This window comes from Balaenoptera physalus (genome assembly GCF_965194825.1).
Source record: "Balaenoptera physalus genome assembly, chromosome: 5".
NCBI lineage: Eukaryota > Metazoa > Chordata > Mammalia > Artiodactyla > Balaenopteridae > Balaenoptera > Balaenoptera physalus.
This window is the reverse complement of record NC_138884.1, coordinates 37,194,947-37,208,692: the sequence shown is the minus strand read 5'-3', so window position 1 is coordinate 37,208,692 and position 13,746 is coordinate 37,194,947. Positions and strand designations below refer to the sequence as shown.

The 13,746-nt window shown below is 42.1% G+C and overlaps 1 protein-coding gene across 9 annotated transcripts in view; it reads left to right on the top strand.

Annotated features, from left to right (window-relative positions):
- Positions 1–1,051: 1,051 nt before the first annotated feature.
- The window catches only part of GATB (glutamyl-tRNA amidotransferase subunit B), a 95,985-nt gene continuing 83,290 nt past the window's right edge, over positions 1,052–13,746 (top strand). For 4 of the 9 annotated variants that reach the window (XR_014264081.1, XR_014264082.1, XR_014264083.1 and 1 more), the window contains exons 1-2: positions 1,054–1,284; positions 3,282–3,432. Coding sequence is in view for 6 of the 9 variants with exons in the window: in XM_082463398.1 (XP_082319524.1) it covers positions 1,109–1,284; positions 3,282–3,432 (327 nt within the window). In the remaining 3 variants the exon portion in view is untranslated. Of the gene's footprint in view, positions 1,285–3,281; positions 3,433–13,746 lie in introns of all 9 variants that reach the window. The other 5 variants (XM_082463399.1, XM_082463401.1, XM_082463402.1 and 2 more) reach the window with 3 other exon arrangements.

Sequence of the window (13,746 nt, the reverse complement as noted above, 5' to 3'; positions counted from 1 at the left end):
CTACTCCAAAGGGCATCCACTCCATCCCTTGTCAAATGCATTCTTCACACTGCACTACTTCATTCAACAAATATTTTTGAGGGGCCTACTCCGTATTCTGGTCGTACTGTGTTGAATAAGGCAGACCAATTCCCCATTCTCAAGGAGCTAGTGGAGACAGGATATAGACATTAGATAGTCATTAGCATAATGTGGTGTTGTAAAATAGGGTGATCTAATAGAGAATGGTTGAATGGCTATTCTAAATTGTGTGTTCAAATACAAGAAATCAGTGGGAGTTTCAAGAGGGGATGAGTTTTGAATCAGGAAAACAGAAGTCCACAGGGATGATGGTATCTGCTATCAAGACTTCCTTGTAGGTAAGGAAAGTGTTTCAAATACTGGCCAGGATCAAAAAGAATAAGTTAAAATGTTCCTGAAGTTTCAATCTAGGTCTGTTTGTCTCCAAGCACCTCTGCTGAAATGTAGTCCTTATTATCTATGTGAAAGCATCCTATTTTTGTTAACTTTTCTGTACGTGTCGTCTACAAATAATGTAAGCTCCATGAGCAGAATGGACATAACTGCCTTGCTCATTGCTGAATCCCCAGTGCCTAAGAACTGTGTCTGGTATATAGTTGGCATGCAAATAGGTATTTGTTGCATTAATGCACAAATTGGTGTGTGAAGTGGAAAAGGAAACAGAAAAAATTTACTGAGTGGGTTTGGGGTTCACGAAGCCTTCGCGGAGATGTCAAGGTCATTTACTTCAGCTCGAAAGGTTAACTGGGCTATAAAATCCTGGCCAGGTTTCTCCGCTTTGGATCTCTGACACCATCTGCTCTCTCTCAAACTCACACACGTGCTCACAGCTACAAAGCTCTCCAACGCTCCACTAGGAGGAGTCACACCTTCCGACCCAAAACCCCTCCCACCCTCTCCCCTATTTCTCATTCCCTCCCCTCCCCACCCCGCCCGGTTCCGGAAGCCTTCGAGTCGCAGTGCCCCCTGGGAATAGTAGTCTTCCGGTCCGAGCCTAGAGCGGTTTATCCCTTTCCAGAACTACGCTTCCCAGAGAGCATTGCGGCAGAGGGAGGCTGTATCACCTGACCAGGACTCTGGAGAGGCAATGGCGACTCCCATGCTGCGTTGGTGCTGTCCTGGAAGGCGTTGGATATTTGCCGGGATTGGCGGTGGTTCTCGCCACGGAAGAGGGGTTCCAACTGGGTCCACGTCCAGCGGGAAGAGGGGACAGAGCTCAGTGGCTCAGCAGCCCCTCATCACGGCCCAGAAACCGAGGAAAGGGTATACTATTTCATACCATTACTCCCCGCTTAAGCGTGAGGTGGAATTGCGTGACTGGAGAGATGATGGCCACTACAGCCCGGCCTTCAATCTAGACGTTTTGGTGGGCGGGAGGTGCTGGGCTGTAAGTTGCAGCGCTGAAACCTAAATGAAAGCACGAAACTGGCCCTCTATCAGCCCCGCCCCCACACATAAACCGCTGTCTTCAGGTAGACAGGCATATTTGGGTAATTAGCGAGTGTAAAATAGCACGTGTTTTCCTGACTCGAAAGTTGCACAGACAGAAGAGTGGATTCAGTCACCTTAGCTAATAGCGCCAGTACTGGGGTCGGTGACAGTAGAAGATGAATCTTATTTACCTGACATTTATTTAGCGCTGTTACAAGCCAGCAGTGTTGTAAAGGTAAAAAAGAGCCTTTACCTACAAGCTCTGGTTGGTGGTGGCTTAATGTTATTAGTCAGAAAACACCACCTATCTGTGGAGGCGTTTCATTTTGAACATGTGTGTCTAGACCTAGGAGAATGCAGCCAATACAAGAGATCTTCCCTCTGGTTATGTAGAAAGTATTGCTTATTTTGCTCAATATCCACTGAACAGCTGTTTATATTTCACTATATGAGACCTAAATAGTTTCTTTTTAAGTACAGAAACATAAGGCATGTGTCTAATATTCAGTTTTTCTTTTGAGATAGTTAGGTTGCCGTTATTTTTGCTTTTCTGTTGGAGGAGCAGAGGGAAAATGTCCAGAAACACTGTTTCTATTCCTTTCATAAATTAGGTTGTCTCACTGTGAATGGAAAGTATTTTTTTCTCTCATGTAATGAAACTGCAAAAATACATTGAAAAAGGTTTTAGTGAATGCAAATTTCTGATGAGTTCTTCGTTTAATTCCTCTCAATTACAGGTTGTGCTTCCCAACTTTAAAAAGAAGGAATTCATCAATACTACAGATATAGAACTTCATGTGTTGAAATGACTGAAACAAAACCAAATACATGTAAACAAAAATTTCGATAATATAGAAAATTGCTTGGGGGAAGAGCAGGATAGGAACAGTCAGACTATGGAGAGAGTAGGTGTACACCAGGTGATCTGCAGATTGCCCAGGATACATGGGTTTAATAATAACCCATGCAATAAGCACACTTATAAGAACCTGGAGAGACCTCTGTATGGAATGTTCATACAGACCCAATAGAGTAGGAGTGGCCAGATAAGAGATTATTGTAGCATTTAGGTTGCATTATTGCAGCTTCATAGGTTTGGTAGCAATCAAGTATAAAACAAGCAAAGGAACCTGACACTAGATCTTTGGAATTTAAAGTGATCTGGGGAACCAGAAAAAAAAAAGCCACTTGCAATGGTTTAATGTTTCCCTTTGCACAAAATTCCCAGGAAGGGTGTCATTTAGTGGTGATCTATTATATCTTTGTCACTCTGGTTACTTTACTTGCAAACCATTGTTAGAAAATGAATTCCAAACATGACTGAGAATTTCCCTTCCTTTTTAATAATGAGATGTGCAACTATTTACCATTATTTCTCTAGTAATAAAATCCTGATGATTATGTTAATTCTAAAAACGTTCACAAGATAAGCTTTCTTCATTTACTGAGCGATTAATTGACAAAGCACAGTTAATTTAGAAAATGCTGCTTTTCATTAAAGTCAGCCAAAGAGTCACCACCTGATACCCATTTCTAAATTGTTTTCAGATGCCAAATTGTTCTTTTCTGTTACCGTCTTGTTTGCACGGTGAACTCTCCTTATGCCATGTTGTAAATGAATTTTGCTTTGCCGGTCCTGTAGGTGTTCATTTTGCATTGAACAAAATACAATACACCAATACAATATGACACATTTTTTAAAGTAGGATATAAAATTTTACTAAGTTAAAAACACAAATAGGAAATTAACATTTGTGGTTTCAGCTCTTAGAAATTCATGCATGGTGACAGATCTAAGAACTTCTTAACCATTATGTCTTCCTCTTTAGTGAAAGTGAATGGGCAGCTGTGGTAGGTTTGGAGATTCATGCCCAGATTGCCTCCAACTCCAAACTCTTCTCTGGATCTCAAGTCGACTTTGCAGCACCTCCCAATTCTTTGGTATCTTTTTTTGATGCATCTCTGCCTGGAACTTTGCCGGTAAGGTTTTTATTGTATGCTGTTTTCATTACACAATGTTCATGTTTTATTGAACATAACTCTTAGGAAATACTTGTTTAGGGAGCTTTGCATGAAGTGGGTTGGACTAAATGTTTTCCAAAGACTCATCTCTGTAGTTCTGTTTCTAAGTCTAAACGTCATCCGTTTGTTCATGTATTCATTCACTCATCTCACACACAATTTAGATTGTCTACTCAGTACCAGAGTGTCCGGTCTGTGCTATGAACTGAAACAGAAAGATGAGCGACGATCCTTGCCTTTGAGGAGTTCAGACTAGCTGGGGGGATGTGTCTTATGCACAGAGTACTGTGTCACTGCTCCTGTGGAGGTCATATGAGGAGAATGGTTTTGGAACCCCACGCAGGGACTTACCGAATTCAGTAAGAGAAGGACTGTTGTGAGAAATTGGGGAAGAGATAGGGTTGGTTAAGGAGGGGTTGTTGGAAGAGCAACAACCTTCTGAGCTAACTGAGAAGGCAGGCGGGAGTCAGGCAGATACATGGAGGAGGGGGAGGAGGGGGAGTCTCATCAAAGGAAGCAGCATATGTCACGTGATATTACAATATAAGGTCAATAATGATTGTGGTTTTAGAAAATTAAGAACTGGTCAGTAATGGAGAAAAAAGTCAACCACAGTATGCTTTGAGTTAACTACTCATTTATCTTCATTTTCACTGAAACTGGCAATGACTGGGTCCGGTGTACTTACTCATCAGCAAGATTTTTTGCATATATTTTCACATAGGTGGTTGAAGTTTTGAAGGAAAGGATTGAAGGAACAATGTGAATATTTGGGCTAATACATGGTTCATAGTCTGTCCGGGACACATAGTATCAACTGGGTGTGGGTTTCCTGCCCTCCTTGCAGGGAATGTGTAAGTGGTGGTGATGCAGACAGGGAGAGGTTTCCTGAGTGAGTTCCACACTTTCTAACATTTAAATACAAGTGAAAACTGGTTGAACTGCGCACTGGCAGGTGTGCAGAGGCAGAGGTTTTCTTTTCCCAGAGTCACTGCCATGGAAGGTCATGGACAGTGCCTCCCAAGTACCTGCTGCACCCAAGGTTTTGGTTATACTGGGGCAGTGTCTCTGTCTTGGAACTTTTTCCTTACTTGTGCTTTTTGTCATGGAGGACTCCTATTCCTGTAAACCATGTTTAGGGTCACCTTTGACTTGCTGTTGGGTCTTTCTGGGAGAAGACAAGTATAGGAGTGTCTGTCCCTCCCTTCCTCCCTCCCTCTGCCCTAGAGTATCTATTGATGGAGAGATTGTTTTTGTTTGAGAAGAGAAATTTTCCAGTTATAAATGTACGAATTCTTTTTGGTGCAGAGACTCAGATATAGTAGAAATAAAGTAATATCTATTTAGACAAGTGAATGGAAAGCAGTTCATCACAACACCTCTTCTTTCTTCCTTCTGAGCTCAAAACATTTTTTTTCCACAGGGTGGTTGGTTCATTATCAAGAGACTAGACGTAACTGCTGAGTTCTTTCTAGGTTTCTCCAGCTGGGAATATAGTATCTAGCAAGGTATTCATTATAGTTCACATTGAAAACATCTATTTGCAGATAGACATGTTTTCTATAGATAGGCTCTTTACTTGTGGCTAACTGTGGTCAAATATTAGAGACAATTCAAAACAACTAAATGTCAACATGCTTTGAAGACATCTTGCTATGCCCCCAAAGAAGAAGATACTTGCCCAGTGATAGGCATATCAACATGACGGTGAAGTCGTTTGGGACATTGGAGCATTGAGAGCTTGGCTTACATTCATTAAATGACAATCAAAAGCTAGAAATCCAGTTTTGCTCGAGCTGGGATTTGTTTTTCCTCTTCAGAGCCTACCACACTCATTGTTTGAGCAGCCTAATGGGTTATTCTCGCAACAGAGCTAATCTGCCTCTTTTTCAGAAATGTTTCTGTCTTTAAAAGACCTACGTTAGCGTGTGACCCAAATTATACCAAAACTACCAGAATAAAACGTTGTCATTCCCACAGCCCTTCAAAACCCAGTGATGTACCTAGATAGAGATTTTAAATATACTGAAACATTTAGACAGTTGGCCTTCTCTAAGCCTGTGGAGATGGTGTATTGATGCTCTGATATTCTGACTCTGCATTTGGTTATTTTTATACAAAAAATGGTGACCATTTGTCAGATACACTGATAAGAAGATAGAAATAGGCAGCCAAAAGAACTTAGGTTATAGTGTCAAGTCTTTTTCTGTAGACCAGATTCATTTGCTCTGCTGGCCCATTAAAGAGAAAATATGATAAAGTGTGTCTTTCTGTAGGTATTAGATTCTTCCCCCTCTCTTGATTGTGTCTTTATTCATTCGCTCAACCGACATTTATTGGATGCCTCCCATGCACTAGCCATTGTAGAAGTTCTAATGATACAGGTTTGAAGAAGGTAAAAGATCGCTGTGGGTCTTGTCCTCACAGAGCTTGGACAATTAAGTGGGCAATTGCAGTACTTTTCAAAGAACATGCTGGTAGTGGAAATAGAGTGTGCTCTAGGAGGGGCGTTCAACACAGATATAGGGAATTTGCAAAATTTGGCCAAATAAAAGTGAATGGGATGTACAAAGACCAGAAGAAAAACAGGGCATGGCTTGCTTTAGGAACTGAAAGAAGTTCCGTGCGTTGTAGCATAGAACTGGAATATGGTGTGGCAAGAGTTGAGGCCGGCGTGGAAAGCATAGTCTGTACCATACAAGCCCTGCTAAGGAGTGTGCATCCCATTGCAAAGAGGTAAGAAGATGTAAGGAGAGTACCGGGTCAAAGACTCCAAGGGACGGAGTATTTTGAGGAGTGAGTACACGGTATCTAACTTACTGAGATTCAAGTAAGGTGAGGACTAGGCAGTAGTCATTGGATCTTTTAAGGGGGATATCCTTTACAAGAAGCGTTTCCGCGATGGGGTTAGAGGGGAGGTGGCAGAAGGTTGAAGAACTCGGGGATGTTGAGGAAGAGATGAGAGAGTGTGGGCAACTATTTCAAGAAGTTTAGCTTGGAAGGAAAAGAGAATGCAGTAGAGAATTCCCTGGCAGTCCAGTGGTTAGGAGTCCGCGCTCTAACTGCCAAAGGCCTGGGATCAATCCCTGGTGAGGGAACTAAGATCCTGCATGCTGCAGGGTGCGGCCAAAAAATAAATAGAGTCGGTTTAAAAAAAAAAAAGCCTCATTTTCCTTAATGTTGGAGAAACTTGAGATTGTTTCAGTGCTGATGAGTTATAGTCAACAGTAAGGTATCGTCCACTTAAAAATATGTTAAGAGGGTAGATCTCATGTTAAGTGTTCTTACTGCAATAAAATAAAATTTAAAATAATTTTAATGCTGATGAGAAGGAGCCAATGAGGGGGCAGTTAAAGAGGCTTTTGATTAATGTGGCAAATTGAACGTATACATGTTAATCTGTCCTTCTCCTCCTACCCCAAAAAAACCCCACTGAAATGACAGTGAAAGAATTCAAAGTTATAAACCTATGAGAGAGTGGGAGAGTAGACCAGAGTGCATGAGAGACGGTAGATGGAGGAGGGCCTGACTTGGCAGAACAAAGTTAAGTGTAACCCAGGAAAGGGACAGAAAGCCTGCAGAAAGAGACAGTAGTCAGAAATGAGATGGTGTGCCCTGTGCAACCCCAGAAAGGGTCCAGATGTGAGATCAACAGGTATTGTGGAGGGTCAGAGGGAGGTAAAGACAAAGGGATTAATTTGGAGTCTGGATACAGAGCAGTTAGACCTGAGGTCCTCTTCTGCCCTTTCGTAGCTGCCCTACCTCCATAGGAATCTATAGTTCGGGGAGAAATTCAGCTTGTGACACACTCCCCCTAGAGACCCCAGGCAGAGCAAGAGGTACTGGTGTCAGACAGTGTCTGTACTCTGAACCCCAGGGCCTGCCCAATCCTTTCCCTGCCCCGTTTGAGGAGCTCAAGTGAACTGGTAGGGCCATCTCTTCTCTTTCCCACCTCCCACAAGCAGGAACCCACAGGAACCTGACAGAACTTGACATTTAGGGCGATCTCAATTAAAAAAGCTACCTGGCCACCTCACTGATTGTCCTAGAATGAAGGCCACCAATCAGCAAGCCCTGGATATTTACATAGAATGCTTAGTCAGCATTTTAGTACCTTACTTTAAAATATAAATTGACTGGGAGTTCCCTGGTGGTGCAGTGGTTGAGAATCCATGTGCCAGTGCAGGGGACACGGGATTGATCCCTGATCTGGGAAGATCCCACATGCTGCGAAGCAACTAAGCCTGTGCGCCACAACTACTGAGCCTGTGCTCTAGAGCCCGCGAGCCACAGATACTGAGCCTGTGCTCTAGAGCCTGTGAGCCACAAATACTGAAGCCCGTGCGCCTAGAGCCCATGCTCCGCAACAAGAGAAGCCACCGCAATGAGAAGCCCACATACCACAACGAAGAGTAGCTCATGCTCGCTGCAACTAGAGAAAGCCTGCGTGCATCAATGAAGACCCAATGCAGCCAAAAATAAATAAATAAAAAGTAAATAAATTTCCTAAAAAAAAAAAAAGATCATTTCAAGAGGTAAATTTAAAAAATATATATATGTTTGTGTGTGTGTGTGTACATATATATATATATATATATATATATATATATATATATATATATATATATATAAATTGACAGCCAAATATCACCAGACATTTGAAGAAATTCTCCGATGTAGTGGACAGAGCCCAAAATAAAAAGAAAACAAAAAAATAAGAGGCAACAGATAATGCACAGGGTAAAAGAATTCTTTAAAAATTAAAAGCTTTTATAAATATCCTTAGATAAGAGAAGGTAGCTGCATTCTTGAAACAAGAACATGATACCACTGTTTAAAAATAAACAATCAGGGACTTCCCTGGTGGTCCAGTGGTAAAGACTCTGCCTTGCAGTGCAGGGGACGCGGGTTTGATCCCTGGTCAGGGAACTAAGATCCCACATGCCGCAGGGCAACTAAGCACACGTGCCTCAACTACTGACTCGTGAGCCTCAACTAGAGCCCACGTGCCACCAACTACAGTGCCTACGCACTCTGGAGGCTGCGCACCACAACTAGAGAAGAGAAAACCCGCACGCCACAATGAAGAGCCTGCATGCCGCAACGAAAGATCCCACTTGCCTCACCAAAGACGAGCCTGACTACACAGCATTACAGCTACACTTGAATCTCAGAATGTCAGGGTGCCCTCCTGCTCTTTTTTTCTAAGTTAAAGTTATGATTGGAAAGTAATTGGCATGTGAAATGTTTTTATCTCACCTGAGATGTATAGAGTAGTATTTTTTCTGAGGATCACTCTTACCTCTTTTAGTCTTGACGGCGTTACCCGGCCTACCTCCCTGTTGCCATCACTCAGGAGAGGAGACCAGGGTGGGGCCTGGGCAAGGACTCAGACGCCGAATGCCTTGGGAACCATGATTTTGATTATTTTGCTGTTATAAAACAGCTATATGATGTTTTTTGTTGTACTAATGTGAATTTTTTCCTCCAAATGCTTCTTTTCCGTCCTAGAGAGAAGCCGGCCCCAGAACGGTGAATAGTGTAGTGTAGTTGTGAGATTTCCCCTGTAGTTTTTCTCTCCGTGGACTTGAACCAAACGCTGCTGCCACGTCGGCCTTTAAAGCACAGGCTCATGTGGGGCATACTCCCCAGAGGGTCTCATCACTTGGGGGAAGAGTTTGTATATTTTTTCGGTTGGCTTTTCTTTACCAGTTTCTGGCTTTTATTCTCAATATATTTTTGCTGAACTTGTTTCACAAATTAAAAAAAAAAAAAAAAAGATCCCATGTGCCACAGCTAAGACCTGACCTGACGCAGACAGAAATAAATAAAATAAATAAATAAGTAACAAATAAATCTTTTTAAAAAATTAAAAAATAAACAATCAGAACAAAAGCTCTTAGAAATTAAAATTAGGATGGAAAAAAAAATCCAGAAGAGTCAGAAGATAAAATCAAGAAAATCTTCCAGAGAGTGTAACACACACGCAATCAGACAATTGGGGAAAAAATAAGAAAATTAGAGAATCAATCCAGGGTGTCCAACCTCTGATTAACAGGAGTTCCAGAAGAGAGAAGAGAGGAAGTAGACAAGAGGAAACTATCAAACAAATGGCACAGATTAATTTCCCAGAACTGAAGGACATGAGTCTGCAAGTCAGAAGGGCCTGCCAGTGACCCAGTGAAAGGAATAAAAATAGCCTCCCATGCAGAGCTGTCATCATGAAGTGTAGAATTGGAACACCAGGGATAAAGATAAGATACTAGAACTTACAGAGAAGGAAAGTCACACGCAAAGGACTGGGAATCAGAAAGGCATCGGACTTCGCAAATCAGCACTTAAAACTAGAAGATAATGGAATAGTGCCTTTAAAAATCGTAGGGGAAAAAATAAAATCATCCTAACCTAGAATTCTGTATCCAGCACTATAAATCAAGTGGAGCAGTAGAATAATGATATTTCAGACAGGCAGATTCTCAAAAAATTGTCCTTCCATTAAACGGGAACCTGCTGAAGTCATGGAGAGGCTTCAGATTGCTGGCTGTGTAGCAGTGGGAAAGGAGGAGATGGCTCCAGAACAGAGAGTTTTCGAGAAAAAAAGGAAGGTGGGGAGGGAAGAGCAGGTATCTAATGCTTGTGTAAATAAGAGATTTTACATAGAAACTGGAGTCTTTATTTTACTGAAGTATAGTTGATTTACAATGTTGTGTTAGTTTCTACTGTACAGCAAAGTGACTCAGTTATACATATATGTGCATTCTTTTTCATATTCTTTTTCATTATGGTTTGTCGCAGGATATTGAATATAGTCCCCTGTGCTGTCCCATAGGACCTTGTTTATCCATTCTATATATATTAGTTTGCCTCTGCTAACCCCAAACTCCCAGTCCATCCCTCCCCCACCACACCCCGCCTTGGCAACCACAAGTCTGTTCTCTGTGTCTATGAGTCTGAGAAACCAGAGTCTTTGAGAATAATAAGGAATAGGCAATAAGAAAATAAAGCAAATGATAAAATGAAAGACCTGTCGACTCCAGGAAGAAACAAAACGTTCAAGAAAGGACATGTAATCGGTGTGTACTTTACAGCTCAGCGGAGAGACATATTTACATAATAATAATAGAAACACCAACCACTCATGTAAAAAAAACGGTGATATAATTGGGATATTGGCAAGTAAAAGAACTAAATTCTTATCTACCATAATCAGAAGTCATGTCCTAAATTGATAAAGTAAGAAAAAAGTAATGTAGGAATATGCGTTAGGAATATTTTTGGCCACAGATTAAGGGGAGCCTGCCTCTTTTTCTTTTCAGGCCCTAAGTTGATTGATTGGTTTTTGTTTCTGGTTTTGTTTTTTTAATTGGCTGTTATTATTTCTTTTAGCTTTTAATTTTTTTTAATAAGGTAATGAGTGAAAGATTTAGAGCTCCCAAGAGACAAATTATTAGGCAAAAGGTTTTTCAACAAAGTTTTAAAAGTTTTTATATATAGATAATATTAAGTAATAGTCAGATATCACCTCTGCTGGTTTCTCAGCCTTCTGTTGGTGACATTTCTCTCTTTTTTGTTCCCAAAGTTCGAAAAGTGACAGCATCCCACCTATTCCCCCACCTGTAACTCCCACCCTTACCCTACTCTTAGGAGGAAAGTCTCATCCACATTCTAGATCCTTCACAGCCAAGTTCAGGCATGTGGCAGGAGTCCCTGCTTCCCCATGGGTGGAATGACTTACCTACCTACCAACCTGACTTTTCCACTTTAATGTCATTCAAGTCATCATGGGCTTACACTTAGGGGCAGCTTATGTTGTTCTTGAATAGAAATGTGATAAAGTAACAAGCACGGGTAAATTCTATGGTACAGAATAAAACATAAAAGTATTGCAAAATATCTCACCTTGTAACTGATATACATTATCTCTTGGGAATGGCATGGGCCTAGTCTGGTGGCTCCATATTCCAAAAACAAGAACATTGGGTCATTGGGGCAGTTTGTCAAGTCTGTCTTTTCCCCAGATTAAGGAAGGATTGTTACATGGCAAATGGCCAATAGCCTCGGCCAGAAAGTGATGGATTTTCCAAAGGTCCCCTGGCACAGCATATTTTTTAAAAATAGGAAGATAAATACCAGACATGACAGCTCAAAGATCTGAAGGTGGTTCAGGACTAGCGGCAGAGGGTGGCGGGAACTGCTGCTTTTCGTTGTAAATTATTGCTAAATACGTGCCTCTAATATTTTGTTAAACAATCAAAAGTTAGGTTTAAAGGAGTGACATATAGGGGAGAGGAAATTATTGATAGAATCAGGTTCCTGAGAAATCCGGAGCTGTCCCTGGAGCACAGGGAGAAAGACATCTCTCCCACTGGAACCTCAGGGAAGGGGTGCCCCTCCAACCACAGCTAAAGACAACTTTTGGGGTTGGGTTGTGGAAGGTTGAGGAGGCTCCCATCTGATTTTTCCTTCTCTAGCAAACACTGTTTCTTGCATCTCACTCTCCTCCTGGGTGCTCTTTCCTGCCTCTGTTAGTGTGTCTTGAGTTCTGGGTCTGTGGGTGATCCACTCTCTCAGCTTTTCTGGCCTCCAGTCCCTTCTGTTTCTCCCTGGCTCTTGAATGAGAGTATAGAATCCCAAGCTGACAGTTCTGTCCCCTCAGCACTTGGAAGACATGATTCCGTTGTCCTCAGGCATCTGTTACTGCCGACGAGAAGTCTGCATCCTTTGTAGGAAATCTGTGTTTCCTCTCTGATAGCTTTGGCCAGGATATGTCCAGGTACGGATTTGTTTCTGTTTATCCTGCCCAGTACTCAGTGAGATATCTCCACTTAAAGACTCGTCCCTGGACTGTGGCGGCATCTCTGGCAGGAATTAATGGTGACTGTGTTAGGGCCCATTGGGCTTTACTGAACAGACAGTTTCTCTGTTCATTTATTGGCCCCCAGCTGTCACACCGCTTGGATGGTGCCGCCCTTCAAGCCCCACACCCACGCCAGGAACAGGGCCAGGGGCTCAAGGTGGGTGGCCTCCTCCATATCAACTCCTCAGTTGGTGGCACAAGATTTTCTGGCTGGACCAGGATTTTGTGGCTCCCGGCTCCCTGCCCCCAGTGGAATGCCAGCCTTCTGTGCCATAGGTTCTTGAAATCGCCAACGACTGGTGTCTCTTCAGTGTGGTTAACAGTGCTGTTGGTAGTAAAGTCAACTAACATTTACTGAGTGCTTTCTTTATGTGTGTGTGGTCATTTTAACCTCATAAACTTTATGAGGCAGCTCCTGTCATTATCCCAATTAGAAAGTAAGTGGACAAGCTAGATTCAAACCCCGAGTCTGGCTTCCAGGTTCATACTCTTAACCCCTTTGCTGTTTTGTCTCCTGCGGTTATACCCCTGGATGATGTGGGCCCCAGGAGATTTCCTTTCTTTTGAGCTTGGCTGTGTGTATTTATAAATTTATATGTGTATGTAAATGTCTGTGTGTGAAGACATAATACTTGATCTCATCCCCATGTCCCCCCCACCTCAGCATGTCTGCACCACCAGCTCTGTATCACTTAGGCTGCTGTCTTTATCAGTGGTTACAACCTCCCCCCTCCATTCTGATTAGTGACCCTTCTTCTGAATGTTTCTTAGGACTACAGGCACTTTATCTTCTTATTTTACCTTTAGTTTTAGAATTATGTGGAATCCCATCATAAATCTTCAGACTGAAAAGGTTACTCAGCCTATTTTCCTGCTGGTAGGCAGGATTACAGCTAAACCAAGGACAACACTCTTTGTTTTTATTAGCAGGCATTCAGCTTCGCTCATTACTTTGACCTAATAAGACCCCTTACTCTGATACAGAATCTCCCTTAATTTATTAAATCATTATTTGTCTGTAGAATTATAGACAGAATCTTAGGTTAGTTGCTTCGAGTCAGTTATTTCCTATTTATCCATGTCATTCCAACTCTCTACTTGTAATATTTTGTATGTGAGATGCGAAATGGGAAGAAAAATAGGAAAGGAAATATATTTGTTTGATAAAACGTCTTGAGATATACAAGTCTATTTGTTCATAATTTACAAATGTTTCCAGTAATGGCGAGATTTCAGCAAGGCATCAAGTCTGTTTGAAATTTATGCCTGTGCAGACCGCCCCCCCACCCCACACACACACTCACACACACTCTCAAAGTGCTTGCTCCCTCCTGGTGTTGATCCCTGTGTAGGAGAAAGCAAAGCGAAGAGAACGTTGTTGCTTTGCTGATGCCGGCAGGTGGGAGGCTCGTCAG